This window comes from Hemicordylus capensis, chromosome 1 (assembly GCF_027244095.1).
Source record: "Hemicordylus capensis ecotype Gifberg chromosome 1, rHemCap1.1.pri, whole genome shotgun sequence".
NCBI lineage: Eukaryota > Metazoa > Chordata > Lepidosauria > Squamata > Cordylidae > Hemicordylus > Hemicordylus capensis.
Genome location: NC_069657.1, coordinates 266,688,046 through 266,708,587, shown reverse-complemented (window position 1 = coordinate 266,708,587; position 20,542 = coordinate 266,688,046). Strand labels below are relative to the sequence as shown.

General features: G+C 42.9%; 2 protein-coding genes across 7 annotated transcripts in view; one reads left to right on the top strand and one right to left on the bottom strand.

The window, feature by feature from the left end:
• The window catches only part of LOC128340150 (matrin-3-like), a 61,738-nt gene extending 61,524 nt beyond the window's left edge, over nucleotides 1–214 (bottom strand). For 3 of the 6 annotated variants that reach the window (XM_053284950.1, XM_053284951.1, XM_053284953.1), the window contains exon 1: nucleotides 81–214. The gene's annotated coding sequence lies outside the window, so the exon portion shown is untranslated. The remainder of the gene's footprint in view (nucleotides 1–80) is intronic. The other 3 variants (XM_053284949.1, XM_053284952.1, XM_053284954.1) reach the window with 2 other exon arrangements.
• Nucleotides 215–279: 65 nt separating this feature from the next.
• LOC128340152 (nucleotide exchange factor SIL1-like) overlaps nucleotides 280–20,542 on the top strand; it is a 32,735-nt gene continuing 12,472 nt past the window's right edge. The window contains exons 1-3 of the mRNA XM_053284958.1: nucleotides 280–688; nucleotides 5,822–5,898; nucleotides 16,923–17,031. Of these exons, the coding sequence (XP_053140933.1) occupies nucleotides 566–688; nucleotides 5,822–5,898; nucleotides 16,923–17,031 (309 nt within the window). The 5' untranslated portion in view covers nucleotides 280–565. The remainder of the gene's footprint in view (nucleotides 689–5,821; nucleotides 5,899–16,922; nucleotides 17,032–20,542) is intronic.

Genomic DNA, 20,542 nt, shown 5'->3' with positions numbered 1-20,542 from the left:
TCAACGGCCCAAGTCACACAACACATAAAACAAAGGGTGGGTGAACAAGAATAGATACGACACAGTCACCCCACTCCTACCTCAGTGAGAAGTAGTTCTTTCTTTACTTGACGTCACAATCACTAGCACCTTCAAGGGAAAGGGCCAGCGCCAGCAACAGAACCACCCCAGGGAGACTGCGCAGCTCTCTATCCCTCACCGTTCCCGTCCCGTATTGGACTGAGTGGGAATCTAATTTACGCATGCGCCTTCTGGGTAGCGGGTGGCGAGTTTTCCGCGCATGCGCCTTTCCTGCGAGAACACGGCTCGCCGAGCGGCGCCGTTCCTTCCCCTCACATATCGCGAGAAGCCGGGATCCTGACTTTCGCCTGAGCTGTTCGTTTTTGTTATTAAATGTGGTTTCACTTTGGCTCGTGAGGAGATTATTGGCTTCCTGTAGTTCCCCCACCATGGGAATTCTGGATTTCTCCGTTTATTTATTTTTTTAAAAGTTGCTCTCAGTTCCACCTCCTGTGGGAGGAAGAAATGTATAAGGAACCCGGAAGATAATATTCCACGTGAGTCTATGCTTTTTACTCGATGGCAGGAAAGGAGGCGGTTATGTGACGCGGCCATTGTTGATTGGTCAAGTGAGCTCCTGGCTGGGTGCTTCGGAGTTCGTCCTGGAAGACTCCGGCGCGAAGGGAAGGTAAGGGGAGGGGAGGGGAGGGGGCCTGGGCTGCGCTGCTCTGCTCGGGGGGGAGAGAGAGGGAGGGGGCCTGGGCTGCTCTGCTCAGGGGGGAGGGCGTGGGCGTGCGCTGCGCTGCCCAGGACTTCTCCGCGGGGCTTTTGCCCGCCCTCGCCTCCCCGCCAAGTTCTTGCTCTTTCCAGCCTCGAAGGCAGCATGCCTCTGAGTAGTACCCGTTGCAGGGGGTGGGGTGGGGGAGCAACAGCAGGAGGGAGGGCACGCCCTCAACTCCTGCCTGTGGGCTTCGCGGAGACGTCTGGTGGGCCACTGTGCGGAGCAGGATGCTGGACGAGCTGGGCCTTCTTGGGCCTGACCCAGCAGGGCTGCTCTGATGCTCTTACGATGCTCCTTCACGCAACCCCGCCCCGCCCCAAAGCCACGTCCCCCGTGGCTACTAGGAGACGATCCTAGGTAGTGCCCACCTTGCTCCTGGACGTGCTACTTTTCTAGTTTTAGGCAACTGGCAACTGGTTGTGTTTTTTTTAAGTGTGTTGATTGTGCAAAGTCCCTCCTCTTCATCTGCACAGCCCAGACGTGGGCGGGTCTTGGTTAATGTTATGCAGAAGGTTGTGTGGTCTGATGTTCACAGCCAAAGGAACGTGTGGAGGAGGAGTGCAGAAGTCTTTGCACACCTGTCACTTCGCTTCCCACAGGTCCTCTCATTTCTCTCAACCAAGCTCACTTCTGGTTTTGGAGAACAAATGTAGAGCTGCAGAGCAGAAAGGTGTGCGGCGTGCGCCGGGGGAGCCCCTCCCCGCCTAAGACCCATTTGCCTGTGAAAATCAGACCTGTCTCCTTTTCTTTGTGATTGGATCTGCCACCATCATCTAGAATATTGCCAAGCAGATTCTGCATGTATCAAACCATATTTGCATGTATTTGCATATTTGCATGTATCAAATTTGTACACATTTGCATGTATCAAACCATATGCATCATACATATTCACTGAGGATTTGGCATCTGTAGAGCTAATCAGCCCATCTGCAGTTTGTGTGGTGAATTAATTTAATCTAGGCACTAAAAGTTGCTTCTGTAATATTGGAGTATCTTTATTCTCTGGCCTCTCGTCCCACAGCACAAGACCTCATATTTAACCTTATAAATAAATACAAGACCTTATAGCAGAATAGAAATCCAAAGCAAAATAAAAATTAAAAAAAGCAAAACACTTAAACCTCAAATGCATGCTTTTAGCGGGGAGCAGTTCAAACAAAAACAATGTTCTGTTTACAGAAGAACAGAATAAAACAACTTTTATTGCCTGAAAATTTGAGTGGAAATGTGTTTATCATCTCTGAGCAGCTCAGTGTGGCAAACAAGATTTTCCTCCATGCATGTTTTTAATCCCTAAGAAAACTCTTTTGGGTTCATTTTATTTATCTGTCTATCTGGGAGAGGAGAGCTGGTCTTGTGGTAGCAAGCATGACTTGTCCCATAGCTAAGCAGGGACTGCCCTGGTTGCATCTGAATGGGAGACTTGATGTGTGAGCACTGCAAGATATTCCCCTCAGGGGATGAAGCTGCTCTGGGAAGAGCAGAACGTTTCAAGTTCCCTCCCTGGCTTCTCCAAGATAGGGCTGAGAGATTCCTGCCTGCAGCCTTGGAGAAGCCACTGCCGGTCTGTGAAGACAATACTGAGGTAGATAGACCAATGGTCTGACTCAGTATATGGCAGTTTCCTATGTTCCTATCATTAAATTTTTATACCACCTTCTAATAAAACAATCTCAAGGCAGCTTACAAAACATTTAATAGTAACACAGTAAAAATATTAAATTAGAATATAGAAATACAAATCTAATTACAAGTTTAAAAAACATAACACAGTAGGATTAAAGTACAGAGCAGCAGCAACAAAAACAACACTCATATAAAAGCCCAGGTAAAAAGCCAAGGTTTTACTTGCTTTCTAAAAACTGTGATGGAGACTGAGGAGCAGATGCCAACAGTTTAGGAGATATCATCTGTCAAACTCCATGTGCTTTTGTGTACAAACAGAAACATGTGGCTGAAGAATTACATCATGGCGACCATGTGGGGTGCTGACATCGTGAGAGCTCTCAGAAGGTCCTTACATCACAAGAAATGGTCAGAGGAGATCCTTTCCTCACCAGAAAGGGTCAGAACCAGGGGTATGCCCTTGCCTCGGAAGTTCAGCCCCCCAACCTTCCACTCCACCCTAGAATATGTCCAGGCATATCCTGAAGGTGGACATGTGACCCCTCTATGAACACACTTTGCCAGCCTGGACCAATAGGAACAGGTTTCAGAGTCCAGAAAGGCCTGAATGCACAGGTGTGAAAATGGCAGCCATTTCGTGTAGCTTTATTGGTCAAATCGACATCAAGTAAACCTTCTACGAAAAAGCCCCACCACCCCGGGCCTATGAACAAGTCCCCATCACTTGCCGGCATGGCTAACAAATAAAGTCAAGGAAGTTTTAAAAGGGGCAACACAAACTCTGGCAAGATAAATGCAAGGTGCAGGTGAATAGACCATGACTCTCTGAGCCCTCTTGTTTTTGCAGACTCACCCTTTGTGTGATAATGGAGTCCCCTGAGAGATCCTTGGCATCAGCTGTACCACTGTCAGTTGTTAAACTTAGCCCGAGATAGTGTTCTATTAGCACAAGTTCTGTTGAGAAGTTTCCACCAGAGCCCACTTCTCACAAATACGCAGGTGCACACTTTTTCTTTTTAAAAGCAAGCCTTTTTTCTCTCTGTCTCACAATATAAATATTTCTGGGATATATCCTTAGGTTATAATCCTATGCCCAAAACAGTTACCTGGGAGTAAGGTAACTTATTCTTATTTAAATTATGTTACAGGTAAACAATAATAGAACAGTATCAGGAATATGCAAAAACATGCCCTTGCTGGTCGCTGACCGAAATAAGGAGATTGATTGATTGAAAAACATGCACACCAAGGAAATATAAGTTTCTAATGCAAAGTCTGACCAAACAAACCTATCCCTAAATTAATCTTCCCGAAGCCAAAACCCAGGCTGCCTTTCCTTGAACTCGACCAACTCCAGATGAGAATTTTCTCCTTTCTTTCTACCCTCTTATCTTTCAAGGATCTGCAGAGTCATTCTCCTCAGCCAACTTCCATAGCTGCATGTCGTCCTCTGCACCTCCAGCCTAGCTTCTTCTCTACCTCTCTTCTTCCTGGCAACAGCTCTTTAGGTCCCACCCACCTGGTGTGCTGATTGGCTGAACCCTAGAGTTGACCAGCCTGTCAGTCAAGACAGGGTTCACTCCTGGCTAACTCTTTAGGGGAAGGGGAGTCTGATCACTACATCCTGGTTTGCTGTGAGGTTAGTTTCTGGAACCAGAACCTCGTCAGCAATAAGGTCAGCCATCTGGTGGGTATTCTATCCTGTGACAGGGTAGGACAGACTCTTTGGTGTCATAGGCCTAATGTTCAGGGGTGTCTGCAGCAATGATAGGTCCATGGGATGTAGTGGAGTCCTAGCATCAGTCATGGTCTTTGTACAACAGTAAAATGGCCACCTCTAAACTCGCAGCCACCACAATTGTTCATAGAGAGGTCACTTGACCCCATTTGGGCCAATAACATTACACAAAATGGCCAGTGGTCCATTGTCACACCTGCGCAGTTAGGTCTTACCGGCTTCTGAAACATGTTCCTATTGGTCCAGGGTGGTGAGGCATGTTTGTAGAGGGCTCACATCCCACTTTTAGGACATGCCTGGACATATTCTAGGGTGGGGTGGAAGGGTTGGGGACTGAACTTCCAGGGAAAGGGCATACCCCCTGGTTCTGACCATTTCCTGTGACATAAGTGTATTATTTATTTACTTACTTACTTACCTACCTACCTACCTACCTACCAACCACCCTTCCAAAATGGCTCAGGGCAGTTTACAACAAGGTAAAAACAATTAAAACAAGTTAACAGTTAAAATCAAACTATAAAAACAGAATAAACAATTCAAACAGCTAAAAAACCCTGGAGAACCAGGGCAGCAATTTAAAACAATTTTAAAAGTTTGTCAATCATTTAAAAGCCCTGGAAGGCCAGGCCAAACAGATAGGTTTTAAGGGCTCTCTTGAACCATTTCCAGTGACGTAAAGACTTTCTGAGAGTTCCCATGATGTCAGCACCCCATGTGGTCATCGTGATGTCATTCCTCAGCCACATGCTTCTGTAGACAAGGTTAAAAACGTAACTTGTATATTTGAAAGTGTTGGTATATAAAGTTGGGAGGCGGGGTGCTTAATGCTCAGGTAAAGAGAGCTTCCCCAATCTTGTGCTGAATTAATTTTTCCCCATTGCTTAAATTGCAGGCCTGCATTTTTATTTTACTAGTTTAAATTTTAGGCATATGAGTCTTTAAAGTTTTCACAAACTGCTGAGGGCCCATGTTTTATTTTCTAGTTTCAGCATGAGCTGTTCTCGATTAGAATCAGATGCATGTGATGCAGCTGATTCTAGTCTACAAACGTTTATGATGACCACGTTGGTTTGAACAAGTCACTAATTATTTAGGGCAAAATAACCTACCTATTGTTTCTCTGTAGAAACAGCCATGTGTTGGGCAGACTGCCACTTTAGAAGTTGCATAGGGCAGTACTATAGCTTTGTATTCTGGGAAGCAGAGCTTTAGGGAGATGTTTTAGGGAGCCACACCTGCAGAGCTCTCATAGGAACATAGGAAGCTGCCATATACTGAGTCAGTCCATGGGTCTATCTAGCTCAGTATTGTCTTCACTGACTTCTCCAAGGTTGCAGGCTGGAATCTCTCTCAGACCTATTTTGGAGATGCTAAGGAGGGAACTTGGAACCTAGATGCTCTTCTCAGAGTGGCTCCATCCCCTATGGGGAATATCTTACAGTGCTCACACATGTAGTCTCCCATTCATATGCAGCCAGGGCGGACCCTGCTTAGCTAAGGGACCACAAGACCAGCTCTCTTCTCCTCTCTCTCCCTTTTGGGAATTTTGGTAGTTATCTGCACCTTAAGGGAAAAACTGCATTATTTTAATGGGAAATATTATTTTACATTGAGCAATTAGCAAACACATTGAAGTAACTGATTCATTATATTGTTGCTTTCTTTTTCAGATGTTTACACAATCTGCCCATGGTCTTGGACAAACATTACAATATCAGGGTACCGGTGTGAAAGTTTGCCTTCTCAAGTACATACACTACTGTGTTCGACACTCTACATAGAATATCAAATATGTAATATGTTACAACTCTGCATTGATTCATGTTCTTTATGTTGTAAGTGTAACTTTACATGTAACTTTGCCCTCTGTGTTACCCATTCATTACTTTCTCCAGTGAATGTGGTGTTAGAAAAGGCATATTAAAAACTCTAGCTGACTTGTGTTCAAAAGCTAACTTGTTCTATTGCCAGGTTTTTAAGTGTTTCACAAGGCCTCTATCTCTGTAGACAAGTGAAAAGGTTCTAGTTTTTTAAAGCAGACTCATCAAACTGCACCCCTGGCTGACATCAAAGCGTCTGAATGCAAAATGGTTCTAGCTAATGTGTTGTGCTACTAAATGGAACAATGCTTGTGTTTGTGTGCAACATTTGTACAAATTTGGTATGCCACATCTGTCTAAATGGGAACATTTGTGCAAGAATGCTCTTGTGATAATCCAGCGGTGGGTGGGTGGGTGGGGGTTTGGTGCAACTAAGTTAAACTTCTTAAGCTAGCACAAACTCACTTGTTTGCTCTAGATGCTGGCCCCTGGGGTGTGTGTGAGAGCTGAGACCCTCAACATAGAATGTGGATAAAATCTGGCCCTTTGTCAGAATGCAGGCCTGCTTTAAAGCATCTGGTACTGCTTCTAGGAGTTGTGTTTCTGCAATTGTGTAGTGACTAGAAATGGCAGGTTCAAATCACTGCTCAGCTATGAAGGCCAGTTGCTGATGACCTTGGAAAAGTTACTCCTTTAGCCTACCTTGTCTCCGTGGTGGTTGGGAGGGTAAAATACTGTTTTGTGGTACTTGGAGGAATGTATAGTATATTACATCCCTTTTGCCCTCTTTAGTATTCTCAAAGTTGTTTTGTTTTGTGCTCTGTGTGTGTGTTTAAAGTTATTATTGGAGCATGTTTCTCCTCTTTCTATTCTACTATTTGATAATACAATTTTCTTCCTTCCTCATATTACTTGTCCTGCTTCACCAGCTTGTAATCTGGAGCAGGGTATACTAACTTAAACTCTGTTGCAGCATCACACAACATAAGGGGATGGGGAATGTCACAATAAGGTTATGGATAAATATGCTACATACATTCTCAATTAAAAAAAATTAGTTAGTTTCACTCTCACTGATGTTCAGACATAGATTTCTAAATATATTTGTGTGTGTGTGTGTGTTCCATCAATAGTTAAAAACCCATGTTTTTAATATGACTTTTCAAAGTTATTAATAAATAGAATTTTTCCACATGTGCAATGGATAGCATAGGGTACTTGTACAAAAGCACAACACAAAGCACTGCCATGGTTGTGAGTTCAAGTATCCCCTGGGGCACTAGTTTTAAAGTATTCAGAATAAAAACTCAATGTTTTTAGAAACCAATTAGAAACACATTTTTTAAAATGCTGTAGTTTTTATAGTTCTCAGGATTTTTTTTAGCTTTTTAAATAATTTACAATTTGAAACTTTTAAAAAATAAATTAAAATTACAATTATGGTTTTAGTGTGGTCTTTTAGCTTGTTTAGTTTAATTTGGTTAAATTTATTAGTTTTATTTTACATTGTATCTTTTTTTATTAAGGTTGTGATCCACCCCCAAGCAGTAGAGTAATGCAGGGGTGGGGTGTAAATATTTTAAATAAATAAAGTACAACCTTGTGGGGTGGGCTGATTTATAATTTTCTAACTCCATCATGTTCTTGATTTTAGAACTTGCTGATGAGGAGCCAGGCAATGCTGACGCACCACCAAATCTGGTGGTGTGTGCGAAAGACCACATGTAGGGGTCAAAAGCCATCCGCTGCCACTTCTTTAAAAAACCCTTCCATACTGTCTGATGATCCTACCGAGCTGTCTCAAACAAACCCATCTGCAGAAGCAGAAAATACTGCTGATCCACGGGGTGCAGATGAACCGTTGAATATGAAGTCAGGTCCACTACAAAGACAACTTTCTGTTGTTGATCTGGCTATAGGTTCTTAATCAGCTAGCTCTGAAGAATCTCAAGAGGGCAGTGCTATGGGGTCCTGACAGGACAGCTCAGAAGAATCTCACACTAATATGGTTTCTCGTGTATACCCAGACCCCGCACATTCACCCCCCCCACCCCAATATCTGCTTTAACAGTGTCCCAGCTGTGTGGGCACTTATCTCAACCAGTCCCACTTCCCATTTTCCAGGAAGATCCTGGGGCCTTGCTAATTGGATAGTGAAGGCTGAACTACAGTTCTTGCTAGCATTACTGGGGAGGGTAATGTAAAATCTCCTGCCACCCATTGGTGTAGGGGCAAAGTAGGCACAGTCCCACAAAGATCTCCACCTACAGCTGGCATGTTACCCATTTAACTATAAGTTGCAGGCATCATTTTGAATTCAGTAACATATGCAACATCACACACACACACACACACACACACGATTTTACTGCTCCAGGAATTGCAGTTTGTGTGGCTATGGTGGGGCTCCAGGTTTTGCTGGGAACTTTTCTCTTTTCCTTTCCTTTTTCCCCTCTTTTAAAATTTCACTAGCAAATCTTAGTAATGTTCAGAGATCTAATAAAAGGGGGTGGATGGGAAAGGGATGGGATATGGTGGACTGGCACTTCTTCTGGGGAGTTCTTTTCATAACAAACACCCACCTCCTTTCTTCTTTGTTCTGGGGACTTTAAGGAAAGCCTGTTGCTAGCTCCTTCAGCTTTTTCTGCCATTAATTGGAGCAAGTCCAAAATAGTCAAGTCGCTGCAGCTCTCTATAGTCCTTATACCAGTTTTTAGCCGACTTTCCAGTAGGCTTATGAGATCACCTGGCATTCTGTGTGTTCGTCCGTCTGTGTGTTCCCCCCATCAACTTTGCAACGCCTAGACCAATATGAACCAAATAGGGATACCTCAATGGTGTAGTTTGTGATGATGTCATCCACCCCGATCCAAGATGGTGGACACGTAAACTTTTGAGGCGAAAGTGGGCTAACTTGTGAACTGCCTAACCCAATTTGAACCAAATTTGCTACAGCTGAAGAGACACTAGAGTAAAGTGTGCCCTCAAGTTGATGTTGACTCCTGGTGACCACAGAGCCCTGTGGTTTTTCTTTGGTGGAATACAGGAGGGATTTACCATTGCCATCTCCTGTGCACTATGAGATGATGCCTTTCAGCATCTTCCTATATCACTGCTTCCCGATATAGGTGCTTCCCATAGTCTGGGAAGCAGACCAGTGGGGATTCGAACCGGCAACCTCATGCTTGCTAGGCAAGTCATTTCCCACTGTGCCATTATAGGGATGCTCAAATGGCGTGGTGTGTGATGTCATCCACTCCAGTTCAAGATGGCAGCCACGTGAACAAGTGAGGTACAAGCAGACTAATTTGTTGACTGACTAACGTATTCAAACCAAATTGGGTACAGCTGCAGTGAGTGACACATGGGGACACCTCAGTGACATAGTTTGTGATGATGTTGTCCACACAGATTCAAGATGGTGGACATGTAAACTTTTGAGGTGTAAGTGGACTAACTTGTAAACCACTTAAATGATTTGAACCAAATTTGCTACAGCTGTAGGAACACATAGGGACACATCAATGGCAAAAATTGTGACCATGTCATCCACCCCAATTCAAGGTGGTGGAAATGTAAACTTTTGAGGCCGAAGTGCACTAACTTGTGGACAGTTTAACCCATGTGAACCAAATTTGCTACAGCTGAATGGACATATAGGGATTCCCCAATGGTGTAGTTTGTGATGTCACCCACCTCGCTTCAAAATGGAGGATGCATATACGTTTGAGGTGCAAGTGCACTGACATGGAGACTGTCTAACCAATTTGAACAAAATTTGGAATATCTGTAGTGAGTGACACACAGGGACACCTCAATGGTGTAGTTTGTAATGACGGCATCCACCCTAATCCAAGATGGTGGACATATGAACATTTGAGGCTCAAGAGATCTAACTTGTGGGTCTTGATTTGTACCAAATTTAGTCCAGATGTAGAGACAGTGAAAGGAAAGTAGGCTGATTAGTTCTTACTAGAACAACTTGTTTTGTTTGCTGTTGGTTGTTTATTTTGTTTTTTAAACTTGGCTGATAGTAGTATTGAAAGGAGAGATCTTCAGCATCAATTCTTTGTCAGGTCTATGGCTTAATTTTCAAATCTGATAAAGTAAAGGTTGCATAGAATTGCAGCCAGGGTTGAAAGAAACCAATGATTTTTTTAAAAATCAGATTTTAAAATTTTTTTCTTAAACCAATTTATTTTACAAAAAGAACATAGGTCAAAGATATCATCTTTGCTCATCCCTGCTAACTTGGCAAAGAGGCACCTTTTTAATGTGGTGATTCTCTTTTATTTAGCAGGGGGAGATTAACTGGCCCTATCCACCCCCAGCACAGTACCTCCAGTGACTGTTGCTGGTGTCTATCTTGTGCTTCTTTTTCTAGATTCTGAGCCCTTTGGGGACAGGGTTTCATCTTATTTATTTGTTATTTCTCTGTGTAAACCGCCCTGAGCCATTTTTGGAAGGGCAGTATAGAAATCGAATAAATCATCATCATCATCGCCATGAATGTTAATCATAACTCCAAATTATATTATGTGAACTTGTTAACAGCAGACTATGGGATGAGAGCTAACAGGTCTGATTAATCTTATTCTGCAGGTGGTGTACATGCTATGTGCATGCACACACATACACAGTCAGGCTCTTGCCCCTCTCTACAAGTAGTGCAAAGACATTAGGTTCATTCACACTGTGAAAAAATGAGGCCTTGACCTCTTGGGTTTCTGTATATAATGCCCTGTATTGTTATTAATATTCCCAAACCTCTTCTTGTAAATAAGCCCTGATAAATGAATTGTTATGTTATGTTCACAAAAACTCTGCAGTATTGTAAATAGGATTTCTGTGCTTTCAAATCCTTGTGCATGGAGAAGATGCAGCATCAAAAGTTCATTCTCGTTTTTCTGTAGTTTCACATTGGGTTTAGCATTTTAACAGTTGGTTTTTTGAGGGAAAAGAGATTTTTTTAAAAAATGGAGGAAATTTTTTGTTTGTTCTGATTGGCTGGGCTGAGGAACTGATGGGCCAGAGAAACTGTATATATTGGGAGTGTTTAGAGAGGGAAGTCAGAGTCCTGGAAGAGAAATCAGAGTCCTGAGAGACAGAGACCTGGAAGCTGAAGTCAAGAATGCAGGAGAGAGGACTAAGGAGTCCAAGAGAGAGTCTTGAGAGACAGAGAAGTCAAGAGTCTGCTAGACAAAGACCTAGAAGGGAAGTCAACCGAGTCCTGAGAGAGAGTCTTGAAAGACAATCTTGGAAGGCAGAGAAGTCAAGTCTGTTGGAGAGAATTGGAGCTGAAGGTTGAAGAAGACAGAGTCCTGGAAGCCAGTCTGCTGGAGGGGGAAACTCATCTAAAATCACTAAGAAGAAAAAGAAGAGCCAGGTTGGATTGAGCCCCTGACCTGTGCTGTAATCAGAACTACCCAGCAGGCCAGAAGCCGACAAGGAAGCACAGAGGACTCTTGAGTAAGGACCAGTATAGAGTCAGTAGTAGATGTGTTTTCCCAGTTTTTATTTTCCCTGACCTGCTCTGTTAATAATTTTTTTGAATTTGTATTTTTTAAAGTAACATTTTAATTGAACCAATTTTTCTAAATGTAAATTCTTGTGGGTTTTTAAAAAAAAACAACACAACACCAAACAAACTAGAAGCTTGTTGATTGTCTTCACCCCAAGCCTATAAGCCTTTCTACACTACTGAGGGGTGTGTGTGTGTGTGTGTGTGTGTTTGGTTTGGTTTGGTTTGGTTTGGGGGTGTGTGTGGAAGGGCTGTTGTACTGGACCCAGCCATACCAAAAGTCCATTTGGTGGCAGCAGTAAGAAGGTTAGGAAGAATAGAGGGCTGTTCCTCCACATGTGGAGGTAGCACTGGGATCTGTCACTCATGGTAGAGGGGTGGGAAAGCTGTTCCTCCACACAGACATTATGTTCAACACTTGTACAGTGAGTGTACACACAGATACAAATCTGTGCACAGGTAGTCTTAGGTTGAACACAGGTACAGCAGTATACTTCCTATCTGTACCATGCATTTGAAGGGCCAATATGAACTCAGGTACAGTAATTCACACCAACATGTGTACACTTGCACAGCATATTGTCTGAATCGGCCTAAAGAAGGCCAAAGAATGACTAGAGGATTTGGGGGTATGGAATAGATCTGGGCAAGGAGCAAGAACATGGAGGAAACCTTTTCTAAGTTTATTCTCCATTTTAGAAGAGAAATGCCTATCATGGCAGCATGCTTAAGAGACCCCCCACTTGGGAATATTTTTATGAAGTTCCTGTACCTGTGGGTGAGACAGGCATGTGTGCAAAAATGCGAACAGTGCAACAAAGAAATGCAAGGCCTGGTTGCCCAAATGAAACAGCATTATGATCTCTGAATACATATTAATATTATACTAGACAACAAGAATGTACTTTTACTAGAAAATGGCAATTAAATAGCATCTTCTTGACTAGTGATTTAAATTGTGTATAAATCATGGTTTAAATCATAGCAGCCCTGTTTGCAACCATTCTATACAATTTCCAAGTAAAGCTTTAATGAACCAATGGGGGCGTACCCCAAGGTAACTGTTTTGGGCATAGGATTGCAACCTGAGGATATATCCCATAAATGTTTATATTGTGAGACACGGAGAAAAAAAATACTTGCTTTGAAAAAGAAAAAGTGTTGCACTTTATGTACATATCTCAGAATGTAAGTGGTAACCATGAAAGCCTTAATCCCTAGCCCTCCCCCGCCCCCGCCAGTTTTGTAGGATCCAATGTAGAATTTAGTGCTGATAAAAATTCACTCAGCACTGCTCCTCCTCATGAGCTCCGATTTGGGTATCTTCACCTTCACCTTGCATTTGTTTTGCCAGAGTTTGTGTTACTTTCTATTCTCTTCATTTGGGCAGACCTTCCAATTTCTGAAGGAAGTCTTCTCCTTTAAAGCTTCTTTGAGTTTATTTGTTAGCCATGCCAGCAAGTGGTGGGGACTTGTACATAGGCCCAGGGTGGTGGGGCTTGTTCATGGAGGGATTACCTGACCCTGTTTTGACCAATGTATTTACACAAAATGGCTGCCAACCTATTATCATGCCTGTGCCGTTGGGCCTTTTCAGGCTCTGAAATCTGCTCCTATTGGTCCAGGGTGGTGAGGTGTATTTGTAGAGGGGTCACAAGCCCACCTTCAGCATGTGCCTGGACATATTCTAGGGTGGGGTGGAAGGTTGGGGGGGGCAAACTTCTGGGGTGAGGGCATTCCCCCTGGTTCTGACCATTCTGAGAGCTCCCATGATGTCAGCGCCCCATGTGGTCCCCATGACATCATTCCTCAGCCGTGTGCTTCTGTTTGTACACAAGAGCACATAGATTTTGACAGCTGGTGTGTCTCCCAAACTACTGATGCCCACCAGGACAGCATTCCAAAGTCTGAGGGCAATAACTGAGAAGGCCCTGTCCCATAAGCACAACAGCTGAGCAGTGTTCTCTCTGTTTTTTTAATTTTTGTGTGGGTGGAATGAGTTTTGTTCTGGGTGGCAGTATCAAGTCAGTGTGTGCTCACATACCTTCAGATTGGTGCCTTCCTGGTTCAACATGAGCGGGATCTAAAATGAAATGAGCGGACATCAAAAAATGTGTGAGTGCACACCTTAGAGGGAACACTACAGATGAGCCTCTCTCACAGTTGGCACATCGAGCAGAGCCCCCTCCGATGACCTTGTCAAATGGGCAGAATCCCTTGGGAGTAGGTGGAGCCTCTGGTATCCAAGGCCCAAACTGTTAAGGGCTTTAAAGGTCAAAAACAGCAAGAAAACAAATTGGCAGCCAATGTAGCTCTTTCAAAATGGGTGCAATATGATTCCAGCGGGCAGCTCCAGATAAAATCCTAGCTGCCACATTTTGCACTTTTGCAACAAAAATAGATTTTTCCAAATATTCTTCAAGGGCAGCCCCACATAGAGCACCTTGCAATAATCCAGCCATGATGTGACTAAGGCGTGGGTAACTGTGCCCAGATTTGCCTTCTCAAGAAAGGAACAAAGCAGGCACACTAGCCAAGGCTGTGCAAAGGCACCCCTAGCCACCGCCTGTACCTGAGCCTCCAAAAGCAGAGCCAGAGGTCATATCTGGCTGCCATTTTGACTTCAGGAGCCACTGGCTCATTTTTTTAAAAAAGGATAAAAAATGCTGATTTTTCTTAAAATTGTAGGGCATCTTCAGACTCCTTGAAAGCAGTGGAACATGGTAGGGCAACTTAGTTGGCCCGTTTTGTCCATTTGTGGGGCAATTTGGGATGGTGCATGAATCTAACCTCACAATTTGCATTCACTTTAAAGGTAAAGTGTGCCATCAAGTCGGTGTCGACTCCTAGCAACCATAGAGCCCTGTGGTTATCTTTGGTAGAATACAGGATGGGGTTTATCATTGCCAACTCCCGCACAGTATGAGATGATGCCTTTCAGCATCTTCCTATATTGCTGCTGCCCGATCTAGGTGTTTCCCATAGTCTAGGAAACATACCAGCGAGGATTCGAACCAGCAACCTCTGGCTTGCTAGCCATTTCCCCTCTGCACCATTAGGTGAATGCCCCGTTATTCATAGATTCGCACTCCGTGCCCCACCCGCCCAGACTAGAACTCCCATGAATAACTGGATTCTCCTGTATTTTGCATCTACCAGCCACTGCAAACCAACTGCAATTCCAGCCTGTGATTTGTATATGTGCATGCATGATTCAATGGTTTTGCACGCAGAAGCTTCCTGGTTTAATCCCTGATATTTTGAGGTGTGGGGTTGGGAAACATTCTTGGCTGAAACCTTCTTGGAGAGCTGCTGCTAATCAGCATAGACGATGTTGAGCTAGATAAACCAATTGTGTGACTCTAATATTAGTCTTCCCTGAGACTCTGGAATGCGCTCCCTGTGGAGATAAGAACCTCCCGTTCTCTGACCACTTTTTAAAAGTACCTAAAGCCTTATTTCTTCAGCCCAGTTTTTTAATTTGACTGTGGTTATAAACCATATTAAGGTTTTTATCTTCTGTGTTTTAACTTGTTTTATGTTGTAAACTGCCCAGCAATTAAAGTTGGGGGTGGTATACACATTTGATAAATAAATAAATAAGTGTAACTATAAGATAGCTTCATATGTTCAATAGTGTGTTGGACTGTAGAATGCCTGCAGTCAGAAGTCAGTGTCTCTGGCTGCTTATTGAAGTGGTGTAGTCAAAGAGATCAGGCATCTTTTTTTCAGGAGACATTCTGAAAATGGAGTCATCCAGACAGAAGACATCCTTGTCAAGGTTTCTGACAGTAGGCTGATTAAACAGATGTCAAGAACTGTAGGGGAACAATTTCAATCGGGAATTCAACCCATACAATAAAAATAATATTTGTGTAGTGTTTTCTATCTAGTGTGCAAAGCACTTCACATGAAAGAATTTCATCAAGAGAATACAACAAACGTGAAATGTAAGTGGGTATTATCCCCATATGGTGATTGAAGGGGCTGCGGCTGAGAGGAAATGGCTTGCCTAAAGTCAGCTAGCGAGTCCATGGCAAAGGTGAAATTTGAACCCCTGAGTTCCTGATTTATAACTCAGCCTCTTAGTGACCCCAGTTTTCAGACCTTTATTCTAGAAGGCTTAGAAGACGCACGCTTGAAAGTTTTTATTTCTAAGTTTCAGTAGAAGCATATGAACTACAGGTGGGGTTTTCTATTTGATCATTTTCTTTATGAGAAATGTGAAACATTATGCAAATTCATACTCCCGAGGAAGGGATTTATTGATGGAAGAGCTTAAGGATGCTGATGTTATAAACAAGCCAGATGGTGGTGATCATGCGTTGTCTTAGTCTTAATCATATAATTACAATGAGGGGAAGGCTGTTTTCCTGGTGATATTTAGGATGTGGATTACTTGCAGGGTTTGTTTGTTTGCTCTGCTTTGATTTTGAAGGGATGCTTTTTAAATTTTTGGATGTATTGAGAATGTTTGCAGGAGGCTTCTGGACTGAGAGACTCCAGGGGAGAAATGAACAGCTGTCCAGAAAAAAAGAATGTCCGTTATTCTTGGCATAGTTTGAGAATTTTTCCTCTTGGGAAGGTATCTTTAGAGTACTGAAATGAACAAGTAAAATAAACATACCAACACCCATTCTTCTGTAAAATCAATTGTTTTAGAGAGGCATAACAATATACAGTTGCCCGGTAGTTCATGTACTGTGTGAAGTACTTCCTTTTGCCAGTCCTGAATCTGATGCCAAACAAACATCATTGTCTATGACAGAAGGGGGAAATGCTCTCTCTGCACTCTCCTGCCATCCTGTCATGTCACCACTTAATGATTTTTTTTCTAAACTAAAACATCCCAAAGCTTCCAGCCTTTGTTCATAGAAAGGTATTGCGAGCTCCTGTTAATGGCCTTTCTGTGCCTTTTTCAATCTATTTGCGTGTCCTTATCCTTTCCCAGTGTTGTGTGTGTGTGGTCATTTAAAAGGATTTATTCCTCTGAAGAGAACCTGTACACCGGAATAAGAGTCATATCTTAGGAATTCATTCTGCATGATAGAATGGGATGTCTGTTAGCCCTGAATCAGAGGTTCTCTGAGGGAGGAGGTACATTTGGACCAATTTTAGTGTGATCGGTGTGGATTTAGTCTGGATTGTCAGATCCTGGCTTTTGTGACTGTAAAGGTAAAGTGTGCCATCAAGTCTATTTCGACTCCTGGCACCCCGCCGAGTAGATATATTTAAAAAGAATATTTAAACAACAATTTTAAAATAGATGAAAAAATGGAACCTTAATTGTAGCACTGGACATTTCTATATGTTTGTGCTAAATAAAGTAAACAGGGCCAATATATCAGCTGCCAGCGGAACAGTTCTTGTACATTCTTTTAAGGTGGAAATGTTGTTCTTCTGTGTGATGCTTTTTTTGTTTTCTGCAAGGTTGGGCCATATTGATATTGACTCAAGCTCATTTACAACTCAAGAACTCAAAAAGGCTTTGTCTAAAATGAAGGAGCACCTGAAGACAGATGATACACTGGAAGAAAAGGTATTCCTCTAGGACAATAACAGTAGGAACACTACTGAAAACTTAACAGTTTTGTGCTTAGATCAAGCTATGGAGAATATGAATACAACGATGAATATCTATAAACCAAAATATTTGGGAGGTTTTTCAGCAAAACCTCCCAAAGCTTTTAACGTAGGTATAAATAAAATAAAATAAAATAAAATAGGCTCCCTGTCCCCAAAGGGCTCAGAATCTAGAAAAAGAAGCACAAGATAGACACCAGCAACAGCCACTGGGGGGATGCTGTGCTGGGGATGGATAGGGCCAGTTGCTCTCCCCCCTGCTAAATAAAGAGAACCACCACTTTAAAAAGATGCCTCTTTGCTCGGTTAGCAGGGGACAGAATAGCAGAATAAGATGAAGGAAACCTATCTTGTGATGCAAATATCAGCTGAGAATAGAATTGCTATGAAAGTTCAGAGTCTAAAAATCTGCTGCAAATAATGAGCTTCCAACTGGAATTTCATATTAGACTTGTCAGTCTGTGCTGCCTGAGCACAAGTGGGAAATACAAGCCTCTAACACGGAGTCCATTTGTTTCTGCAGAATTCTGAAAATCTCTGCTGTATGTTAGTGCCATTTCTTCCCTTCTTCTAGCAATGGGGGAGAGAAACAGCCCTCTAGCTTTAACAAACTGGTTGTTCTTTGATCTGCAGATGTATTATTTCTTGTTCTTTCTTTGCTTTCGTTTGGAGCTGTGTTTGTATGTTTCAGGTGGAAATAATGTGGGGGTTTTTCTTCTTCAATTCCCTTTCAATTTTACAAAATAAGAATCGAGAGGGACAGATTGCCCTATCAGTTTCAAATTAAATATTCAGAGTCTTCCCAATCTGCCCTACATCTGTGCCTGATATCAAAACCCTGTGGCAAACCGTTGCATAAATATTTAAAGCAGGGGTGAGAATAACCACAAAAAGTAAATCACATTATACCTCCATTACTAGATCTTGCAAGAACCTCTAGTACGGGAAGATGAAGTTAGATAAGCACTCCGGTCATTACCAGGTCGGAAGGCTACAGGAATTGATGGAATAGCTGCAGAAATATGGCAGGCAATAGAAAAAGATTCAGTCAAGGCTCTAACCAAACGCTGCCAGAAAATTTGGAGAACACAGTGGACAACAGATTGGAAGAGGTCAGTCTACATACCCATACCAAAGAGAGGAGATTTAACAGATGGTGCAAGACATCACACAATATCCTTAATTTCACATGCTAGCAAAATAATGCTCAGGATCATCCAACACAGATTAGAGCCCTACGTGCAAAGCAAAATGTCAGATGTTCAAGCAGGTTTCAGAAGAGACCGAGGAACAAGAGACATCATTGCTGATGCACACTGTATAATTGAGAAAGCCAAAGAATACCAGAAAAAAGTCAATATGTGCTTTATTGACTACAGAAAAGCCTTCGATTGCGTTGACCGTGCCAAATTGTGGAATATCCTTAGGAAAATGGGCATCCCAGAACACCTCATTGTTCTCATGAGAAACCTATACACAGGACAGGAAGCCACAGTCCAGACGGAACATGGTGAAACAGACTGGTTCCAGATCAGCAAAGGAGTAAGACAAGGCTGTATACTTTCTCCTTCTTTATTCAATTTATATGCTGAGCATATACTGAGAGAAGCTGGATTGGAAGAAGATGAGCGTGGCTTTAAAGTTGGAGGAAGAAACATCAATAACCTGTGCTACGCTGATGACACCACTCAGCTGATAGCTGAGAATGCGGATGATCCGCAAGCTCTAGTAATGAAAGTCAAGGAGCACAGTGAAAAAATGGGATTACAACTAAATGTAAAGAAGGCTAAACTAATGACAATGGGTACAGCAACCAGCCTCAGAATTGATAATGAAGACATTGAAGTGGTGGATAGTTTTTGCCTTTTAGGATCAACCTTCAACAGTAAAGGATCCAGCAGTCAAGAAATACGCCGCAGACTAGCACTTGGTAGGGTTGCAATGAAGGCCTTGGAAAGGATATTTAGGTGCTGTGATGTGTCTACACCTACAAAGATTAGAATTGTTTGGACCATGGTTTTTCCAGTGACACTCTATGGATGTGAAAGCTAGGCTTTGAAAAAGCAAGATAGAAAAAACATTTTTAACTTTGGTGCTGGAGAAGACTTTTGAGGATACCATGGACAGCCAGGAAAACAAACAAATGGATCATAGAACAGATCAATCTAGAATTTTCACTCGAGGCACAGATGACCAGGCTCAAACTATCATACTCTGGACACATTATGCGAAGATCCAGCTCCCGTGAGAAGTCCATAATGCTGGGGAAAGTTGAAGGAAAGAGATGAGGACGACCAGCAGCAAGGTGGATGGACTCGATCACAACAGCAATGAATGCACCACTAAGAGACCTTAAAGGCCAAGTTGAAGACAGATCATCCTGGAGAGAATCTATCTATGTGGTTGCTAAGAGTCAACACCGACTTGACGGCACTTAATCAATCAATAAAGCACTAGGTCTGAGGAGTGAGTCCAACTGTCATCAGGCATAGGCAGGGTAAGGCAGAGGGTATGCACAGTGCTGTGGTGGGCATGAGCAGCCAGCACTGGGGATACTGGGAGTTGTAGTCAACAAAATCTGGGAATCCCTGTTAGAGGGAACACTGACTCCCAGCCGTATTCAACCTACATAGTTTATCTTCCTCCTTTATATTCCCCTTTCTGATATACTGATCTCTCCTCCCAGCCTCCCTTTTCTGCAAGAAGCTAGTTGAGATCTCTGCTCAGGAGATAAATTCTCCATTCCTGACCTCATTTCAGTTTCTCTCCTTTGCACCTCTTACAGCTGGAGTTTCTCTTGTCTGATCATATAACCCAGTCTGGGTAAAGCCTCACCTGAGCTTTATGCAAATGTTTGGTTACGTAGCAATTTTTTTTTAGCAAGGCCTCCCCTAATACATCAAGATTCAGGACTAAAATTTACACTCTTCTGTTGGAGATGAACTTCCAGTGCATCGACCTTTTGCACCAACTGTCCTAATGACCACTAGGGGCATTGGGAGTAGAGACAGTGAGTAAGGGTCTCCCTATCTGTCCCTACTCTATGACCCCTGAACTGACTCTGCAGCACTTCCTGTGCTGAGTCACAATCCTTCCTTTCCTCCTAGAGAGCAGATGGAAACATCTCTCTCTCTCTCCTTACCTATCCACTATGTAGTCCTTTAGATTAGATATAGGTCTTTCCTGTCTAAGTGTATTTAACCAATAAATGTTTAGTGTTTAGTCATAGGAACATAGGATGCTGCCATATACTGAGTCAGACCATAGGTCCATCTCGCTCAGTATTGTCTACACAGACTGGCAGCGGCTTCTCCAAGGCTGCAGGCAGGAGTCTCTCTCAGCCCTATCTTGGAGGTGCCAGGGAAGGAACTTGGAGCCTAGATGCTCTTCCCAGAGCATCTGGGAACACAAGGATCTCCATGTGTTTTCTCTAAATAGCTGCAATATCCAAACCATCCTCTGCTACC